At 38.9% G+C, this 9407-nt stretch overlaps 1 protein-coding gene across 1 annotated transcript; it reads right to left on the reverse strand.

The window, feature by feature from the left end:
- Nucleotides 1–408: 408 nt before the first annotated feature.
- Nucleotides 409–9382, reverse strand: LOC110056312 (BUB3-interacting and GLEBS motif-containing protein ZNF207-like). The gene is made up of 8 exons (XM_020762766.2): nt 9229–9382; nt 7593–7858; nt 5633–5794; nt 5336–5405; nt 4740–4878; nt 4122–4239; nt 3464–3576; nt 409–3334 (listed from the first exon to the last, which is right to left on the reverse strand). The coding sequence occupies exons 1-8, from the start codon at nt 9267–9269 to the stop codon at nt 2792–2794; spliced, it is 1452 nt and encodes a 483-aa protein (XP_020618425.2). The 5' UTR covers nt 9270–9382; the 3' UTR covers nt 409–2791.
- Between the last annotated feature and the right edge of the window lie 25 nt (nt 9383–9407).

Genomic DNA, 9407 nt, shown 5'->3' on the forward strand with positions numbered 1-9407 from the left:
TTGGCACTTTATCAATCCCAGGAGCCTTATTAGAAGGCATTGCATTTATAATGTCCTCGACTTGTTTACATTCAACAGAATGAAATGTAACCCGAATTAACACGCAGGATTACCAGGATACGGGTCTACGAGGTTTCATGATGTCCTAAGTTTTCCCACAGCTTTCACATGGAGAAAACTCACCCCACCGAAGCGGACTACCTGGACCGGGTGACCGGGTAACTCGCCTTGGTGGGGTATCCCACCTCACATGTGAACGCGATCAAGAAAAAAAGAGAGATTGTATGGATAGATTGGTTACCCAACCAAGGCGGGGGAACTCAGCTGCCCGCGGTCCCCCAATTCCATGTGAACAGGCCCTTACAAAGAAACAGGCACCACTGTACAAAGGACACGGTACAACCAGACTTTGAATGTTTACTTTTATTAAATTAGACCAATTTCATCAAAACTGATTTTACAGATAAAGTTTAAAGATTACCAAACCTGGATAACGTGGCCCTACCTTTCCACAAATTTGAACAAACATGGTTGGAAAGTTCTGCCAATGGAAAGATAAGTGCACCCAAACTAATCAGCAATGATTGAACCCTACCTTGCGAAGTGCACGTCAATATGACAAGTCATTGCTTTAGAAAAAAAATGATCTAATGAGCTACGGAATAGTGGATGGTTAAGTACGTAGTGATTAGTGGTCACTTAAAAACCATATTTCTTCCCAAACGTTTAACGGTTGATGCTTTTACAGAGCGGGGAGGGGGTGAGGTGGGATATTTCTCCACTTCTTATATCAAGAGATGGTCAGGCAAAAGCACTGAATTAATTAACGCTCTGAATGAAGGGCTTATGGGAGTTTTGAAGCTTTCAAGTGACCACTGGCACTTACAGCAAGAAGATAACTACACTCAGATAAGTACAAATAACGCAGGATTACCAGGATACGGGTCTACGAGGTTTCATGATGTCCTCTAAGTTTTCCCACAGTTCAAAGTTTGACTTTAGTATCACCATACATTAATACTTGTCATTTGTATTTCATGCTCGCCAAAATAACGTACTACAAGACTTGGAAAAATATAAAGCAGTACCTACGTGCAGTAATATCTAATACAATGTACAGTAACGATCAATACCGTCTTGAAAGTAAAAGAACTGCCATTTAGACCAAAAGTTTGCAAAAATTACAATTTACATGTAAAGCATTTGACTTTAAAATATTTATTCATAATACCCATTGAAAAAAATTACATCCCAACTGACCTACCTTACTAGGTTCTTCCACAAATTTAATAATTAATGCAAATTTTTGGGACCACTTCAAGCCCTATTGCTTACAAGTAAATGTATATTGTTGCGATGAGTAGTTACTCAAGCGATGGATGATAACATGTTATTACTACATGTATTCTACATTATGGAGAACTCAGCAATGTCGATCCTAGCAGGCTTATTTTGTATCAAATTGCAACAACTTCCAACTGAGCTTCCCGGGTAAGAAATAGTGCGAACTACATATCCTTTCATAATAATTGTTGCACATCCTCGTTGGCATAGCCTGAAGCAAACATAAGAGAGTTTGGGAGAACTCAGAAGTATATGCAAGACCAACGTGGACACATTTGAATTATCCCAAAAACACTTGAGAATCGGGCTATGCAATAACAAAGCCGCAGTTATCTATTCCATAAATAAAATTAACCGACAAAGACAAGTTAATTTTACAACTACTATGTTTATTGTACATGACCTAAGTCAAACCTGCTAGCGATCTATTTACGTTGTATTTACAGAGGATACACCAGGTGCAGCATTTCCATTTTTCTTGGATGGCTTAACAAGTTTGAAAAAAGAATTATTGAATGTAGCAAAACTAAGGCACACAAGAAGAACCACTTAGTTTAAAAAATTACTGTATATATGTGACATATACTAGCGAAAATATCCAAATCATGTAATATGGTAATAATTTGGCACTTGATATACACAGTCACTCTTCTATAATTTCAATAAATCAGTTCACACCTACCTTTTTCTAACGAGTATAGAGTTACACAAAGAAAATCTACAATGAACGTTTGACTTAGTTTGACACACTACCTTTTATCATGCTGTTCCTTAAGTTAAACAGCTTCTCATACAGACATTCATTTGACCTGTCACAAAGACTCTTTCCTCCTGGGAAGGACGTATAGACAGGACAAGTCAAAAGAACATCTAACAAGGAATCTAAGTAGTTGAGGAAATAAAAACTTATTTATCAAGAATTTAACAGGAATGCCAGATGAAAGACCAGGAGAGAAAGCACTTAAGACTCTCCTGCACTGTAACGGATGGCCATACATCTTTCCTCATCAATTTCAGTTCTCAAAACATGGCAGTCTACCAATGCCATATGCCCTACTTAATGATTTAGTTTATTCTTGTCACCTTCCAGCTAGACAATTATTTACGTCAACAATGTTACGAAAGGCTAGACATTGATCAGTTGAGGACTTAAAGGCAAAAATGGACTCACCTTATGTCAGCTCAAAATGTTAACATGGCACATGCACATACAGCAATGTGAATACCTGTTGTGAACTTATGTCTAAATATGAAAAGACTTATTTGATAACTTAAAGAAATTCAAAAGCTTTAAACTAGCACAATGTAGATGTACATACATGACAGAAGACAAACAAAAGGGTAGAACTTCTTCATGCTTGTAGCTAGTCAAAAAGGATAAACTACTTTACAAGGTAAAATCATCTGGCATTTCTGTAACAACTAATCAAATAAATTTTACAACTCTCTAAAACCTTCTAGGTGCACCCATAGGTAATCTCATAGGTGGCCTACCGCCTGGGTGTGGCCCAAGGAGTCCCATCCCCCCTCTTGGAGGGGGTCCACGAGGAGGCCCTCCACCGGGGCCTTGTGGTAGTGGTCCCATGAGCGATGGTGGCCCTTGAAAGTTGCCAAGTGGTCTTGGAGGCATCCCTGGAGGAATCCCTTGTTGATGTGGTGGTGGTCCTGGCATATTGGGTGGAAATCCAGGAGGTCGCATTCCAGGAGGCATTGGACCACCAGGAATGGGACCTCCAGGTCCTCCATGCATTGGTCCGCCCTGCATTGGTCCTCCCTGTATTGGCCCTCCTTGCATTGGCCCTGTGGGTGCTGATGACATAGCTACTGGAGGTTGTTGCATGTTAGGCATCAAGGGCATGGGCGCCATGGGGGGATGGCTTCCAGGAGCCTGCATCTGCAGAGGAGGAGCACTTCCCATGGTGGGTGGGTTTGATGAAGGCATGCTAGGTGTCTTTGGAGCATATTTAGAAAGTGATGCTCGTCGCTCTTCCTGAAAAATAAAGTATTGAAGTGTTTTAGCATCTTGAAGACAGCTCTAAACGTGGCTTGGAACACCAGATGTACAGAGTAAGCTCAACAGCAAATGTTTGGACTTCCAAGGAAACAAATGAGTTTATACCAGTGAGATGTCTTCATCAGGATGAATCAAACGGCTGGTTGCTCCTGGTGCAACAATGGTGGCAGGCTTAGAAACAACAGGAGCTGATGTTGGAGGTGGAACAACTGGTTTACCTACAAAATGAAAACAACCACACAAAATATTGTGGGTCAGTCTAAATCAGGTATGAGAATGTCAGGCTATGGGGACACTTCAGTGCAGAAGGGTTTTATTTATTAAATGTGTGATAACCAGTACAATAATCACCACCATGAATCAAAATAGAAAACTAGAACCTGCTAGGACAATAACATTACTTCTCAAACTCACTAATAATTCATTAGGTTTGAACGAAGGAAATCATGACCATGGTGGTGTTTGGATATCTGTTCTTAATTAGCATAGATTTTTGCAATTTTAATTCTCCATTTTCTCCTTGGTTTTAGTTTCTATTAAGAAGATATATCAAACACTCAAAACAATGTTTGACCACATTTCAAAACACTTCGAGGTTCATCAAAAATACTCCACTGGTCATTGTACATGTACTTTCAACTCTGTTATCGGTGTTTGGAAATGTGGTCAAACATGGTCTTTTGTGTTTGATATGTTACAAGAAGTCATTGAATGGGCTGGGAATGACTTTGGCATTCATGTGACTTATTCACTGGGTAGTTACCTGTAGAAGTGACTGGTGGGCTTTGATAACTAGTGGCTGTTGCAGTTGTTTGTAGTGGTTTAAAGTCTGCACCCACAGGGCCTGATGAAGCACTGGATTTAGCAGTGCCATTTACATTCTGGACAGAGTAAACAGGAAAACAATGTTCTTTAAACATAACATGGTAAATATTTAACAGCTATGCTTAAAAATCTGCTACATACTGGAAAGTCAATAAAGTGAGAATGTAGTAATATCATCCTCAATAAGCAATCTACCTATAGCTTAAATACACAAGCAGCTAGTTGGTTTGAACACATGACTTTAAATAACAAGGCTTACATCCCCAGAAGTGACTTTGCATCATATTGCTACTATTCTGTTTCCCTGGTATAATGTCTTTGAGGCAGGCAGGTCATAGATTGTAGAAATGAAGGGTGACCCCTCCCCCCTTTCCTCCCAACAAAAAAAAATCCCTTTACCACATACATGTAAAAAGGCAAGACCTTATCATTCTTACAGATACGAATATCCTAAGACTTGGTTTGTGAAAGTAGAGTATACTACAAGCTTTGTACATGTACTTACTGTTAGTGGGAAAAAAGCAGACAATCCCTGAACTAAGAAAAAGAAGCTTACCTGTGCTGCAGGGAAGAGGGGTTTGGTGTTGGGTACCTGAGGCCCTATAACAGGACCTTTTTGTAGTTGAGCAGTGGTTGTGGCTGTGCTTGATGATGGCATGGTACTTGGAGGCATTCCAGGATGTGGGTATGGCATGCTGAAAGAACATCCAGCAATTCATCAATCCTTTTCATTTTTGTCCTTATTAAATGCAATACACCTCTTTTAAATGTTATGTGTAGGTCTTAAAATTTGGTGGTACATTGAGACAATAAATATTTACATGTATCTCTCAGAGCAGTTGACAATAATATTTTTGTAACACTCATCCTGTTTGCATGACAGTGTGAGGAACCACATGTAAGTGACGGTAAAGGGTTGAAAGTGGATAGTCTTCAATGATCATGTCTCATTTTGTCTCCAGTTAGCTGGTTTTCAGGCATACTAGTTGAACAGGCAAAGTATATATTTTGTTGCCAAATCTAATCATATCATGTTCACCACTGTAGTTGAACAGTTAACAGGAGATTTAGATGAATGGATAATACATGAGCTTCAAAAATGCACAAAGAGACATTGTCACAAGAACAGATAGATCAAAGAAGCTGACATACCCTGGGCCTGGCATTTGCATGGGAACAGGAATCTGACCTGGAAATCCCATAGGTGGCATGTGTGGTGCACCTGCAAAGCAAAACAATTTATAGTTTCTGAGAAGACAACTACAGTGAAGCACATTTATCAGTCCATTGAATAGACACCACAGGTTCAAAGACAACTGTTATCTTGTTCACATTGTATTGCATGTGCACGTTTCTTCAGATGCCAATTTGAAATCATTACATTTGTGTCTTCCCTGGTGGATGATTTCTCACAAAAAATAATGCAGCCTTGTTGGGAAAATATTTTACCTGGAATTGGTTGGAATGGAACTTGAGGGAAACCTGGAGGAACAGGCATTCCTGGCACAGGCATCATATGCACCATAGGTACAGCACCGGGAATAGCTGCTGTCACCGCCGTGGCTTGGGCCTGACCCTCACTCTTGACCTTTTTCTTTTCTGGTTCATCATCTATGCCAATAAAATAACAAAATTGACCACACATAAATGTATGACACAGATTAAAGTATCTCTTGAAAACTTTTAATTCAAACAATAAGCTCTCAGGGTCTTGCACAATAATATCAAAATAACATGAATGTTAAAGAGGCATTGTTTGCAAAGGTTTTTCACGACATCAAAGTTGATAAACACTGCAACTGCACAATCAGTAAACGATAGCATAAAGTGCAGCTGTTTTAATAGCAGATTACACTTCATTACTATAAGTGACTCAACACTTCTGAAGTGCACCTTATCAATGTTGAACATGTTAACATTTCAGACATCTCTGTTAAGCCTTGGCCAAACAGAAGCAGTAGGTGACCTCATTCGCAGTCACACACCTTCATTTAATAAGATCTCTTATGAACTCTTAGTGAATCTCATGAACCCTCTGTGAACTAATATTTACTCGTATTTTTTTCTTCATACTTGTCTAGAGTTTACTCTTGTTTGCCTGACACTTAAAAACTCTTGTGCAAGTCTCATCTGTCACCTCTTGGTGAAGGTTTTGAAAAGCATTTTTCAATACAAGTCATAAGTGGGATATTCCATGGTATGCCACGAGAGAGCATTGTACAATTACTTTATACCATGCTATAGAAAATACAGCCAATCAGAAAACAGGAAAACCAAACTGTGTATTTGAAGTTATTACATCCAACCTTCCTATCATGTGCCGCATGTATCTCACATTAATTTTGTTGGCCACTGTATTTTCTATGGCATGGTATACAACATTTGAAGAAGCTAGTCATAAAAGGGGATAAGTGACGATTTTGGTTGCTTTTCTTTTTTCTTGCTCCAAATAAGCTGAATTTCTGCATGTGGTCTTCAATGTAATAGAAAAACATGGTTCTGTATTTTTGTCGCTGGTTTTTGCTTTGTTTTGAAATCAACATCATTAAGCTTATGCGTTGCGTGAAATTGACATTTTGCTGGTTTCTAAGTGAAATCAACCTCCTTGTCGTCACGCGTTAACGTGAAATCAACATTTAAACCTTTTTTGACCTAAAATTAACATTTTTGAGTTTATACGTTGCGTGAAATTGACATTTTGCTGCTTTCTAAGTGAGATCAAAGTCCCCGCGGTCGCGGCGGGCCGATCCTTTGTTATGATAAACCGAGGCGAGACTTCGACTTATAACAAAGGCTTGGCTTGGTTATTATAACAAAGGATCGGCTCTGTTTATCATAACAAAGGCCCGGCTTCGTTTATTTGCAGCTTCGGCGGGAAAAGGGCGTTAGGTATTTTAATCAAAAGTGAACTTTGTCGAAAATGCTCCAAATTTCGCATAGAGTTTTGTTGAGGTATGTTTAGCAATGTCCCGTAGTTTTTCCGCTAAACTTTGCTTCGTTTTCAGGATATTGCGTATGCAAAAAACCACTCGGTTTTCCTAGCGGCGTCTTTATAAAGTGAAGCAAAAACCAGCAGCAAAAATACAGGAACACGTTTTTCTATTACATTGAAGACCACATGCAAAAATTCAGCTAATTTGGAGCAAGAAAAAAGAAAAGCAACCAAAATCGTCACTTATCCCCTTTTATGACTAGCTTCTTCATTTATGCAATGCTCTCCTGTGGTTTACCATGGAATATCCCACTTGTCATTTGTATTATCGCTTGGTAATACACACTCACCTAAAGGCTTGTGAGTAAACTGAGAAGACTCAAGTGACTCTTAGGATATTCAATGGTATACTACTCAAAAGCATTGCATAACTAGGATATATCCTAGCACATTTCGATAGTTCAGACAACCACTCACCATCGCCTGTATTATTACCCCTCTGTTGACGTTCTTTCATGTCTTTTTCAGGAATACCTTCCATGCCATAGATCTCTATTTCTGGGTCTCCCCTGTTCGGCACAGAGTTTGGAATGGTGCTTATGGTTTCCTTGTGTACTTGCATACAGTGAATGGCCAGCCCTGGGCCTGTGTATAACTTCTTGTGGCATATTGGACACTTGAAGTGCTTAGCCTTTTGATGCTGGATCAATATTTTCTCCTCATCAAAGTCACGGTTACAATACCTTCAATGTGGTTAAGGACTACACTGACCATAGCTGAAACTCTCCCAAGCATTGAAATGCTCATCATAATCAGTACTATGGTGAGAAACTGCTGGCACCATGTTTAAATATTAGCATTTGTATCATTCATATGTATAATGTTTAGAAAGTGTAAATAGGATAACTGGTATTATTAAAAAACTGGATCATTAGATGACGCAATTCAAGAGTTTTCATTGCCTTAGTGATTGCGGTATAAGAACCATGTTACCATGCTCTACAAATACGATAAGCTTACATGAAATTTTGTGGGGAAGTTTTTATATTTTTATTATTTATGGAAGTTTGAAGAACAAGTAATGCTATAGGAAGATGACTAAATAATGACTGTTTCCACTGCTTTTTCAAGTTCTCCCAAGATCTAATGAATGTTTCTACTTAACAATAATAATTCTTTGATTATCAGCTGGAGATTTCCATCAAATGTTAATTGAGGATCATGCATAGAAATCAAAAGAGAATAATCTGAAGCCAACTCACAGACACTTTGAAAATGCAAAGAGGTGGCTGCCATTTCAGTCAACAACCGAACACTGTTAGGCTACTCAGAATAAATGGTGGGTAGCATGTCCAATGAAAGGACAGTATTGGCAATGGAATGCTTGTACATTTATACTAAAACTCAATAGAAACATGGAATCATTTGTCTTGGATAACACCCTGAAGGAAGGATAAAAAAATCACTTGCATGTTTTAACAATTATTATCAAAACGTTAAATATATATCCCCCACTGCTCGAGTTAGTTTTGTGTTAAACAGAGTCACTGAACAAGAAAAAAGGCTTTTAGCAAGCACTTTCCAATGAGCCATATTTTATAGCGAAAATACAGTCCCTCTCTTCTCTAGAGAATTATAGTAGGAACAATATCAAACTTTTTAAAATAAGCATTCGGTCTGGTATCAACTTTTCATGACACAAGTTTTCAACTTGAACTATGTAACCTTATCTACGTAACGATATGACATAAACTTTAAGACTTAACCAACAAAACGATAAATTAAAACAAGGCATCCATAATCAACCTGAACGATGACATACACACTCCATACTACGCTAGACTTGTAGAATGGAATGAACGAAATATTTCCCGGACAATTTCTCACTGTTCAGCACATTGGATGATTTTTGCCAAACCTTGATCGATTTATTCCTCGTAAACAAGCCCCAGAAGACGCGAACTGGGAAATAAAAACCTCACAACCCTCAGCTTTTACCAAAGCCGGCCGGTTTAGTTCGCCTGGTTAACGTTCTGCTTCGTCACTGGATTTTATGTAGTTACCTAAATGCTACATTCAGGTGTAAAATAACATTAGAATTAGTTAAGGATACCAACACCAGGGCTTTGTCGCCTTCTTCTTTTTGCGGCCCATTTCACGAAAAGAAGTCTGGAAAGCTGGTCTAAAAAAAACTACAAAATCACCCCCAACAAAACGAACAACGTGCTCTATCTCGGACTTCAATGGCCGTCATACGCAAAGTCCCGGATATCAGGCAGCAAGGAACGCTGG

Source organism: Orbicella faveolata, unplaced genomic scaffold (assembly GCF_042242905.1).
Source record: "Orbicella faveolata isolate gen_17 unplaced genomic scaffold, um_ofav_v1 contig_2, whole genome shotgun sequence".
In the NCBI taxonomy this organism is placed as follows: Eukaryota; Metazoa; Cnidaria; class Anthozoa; order Scleractinia; family Merulinidae; genus Orbicella; species Orbicella faveolata.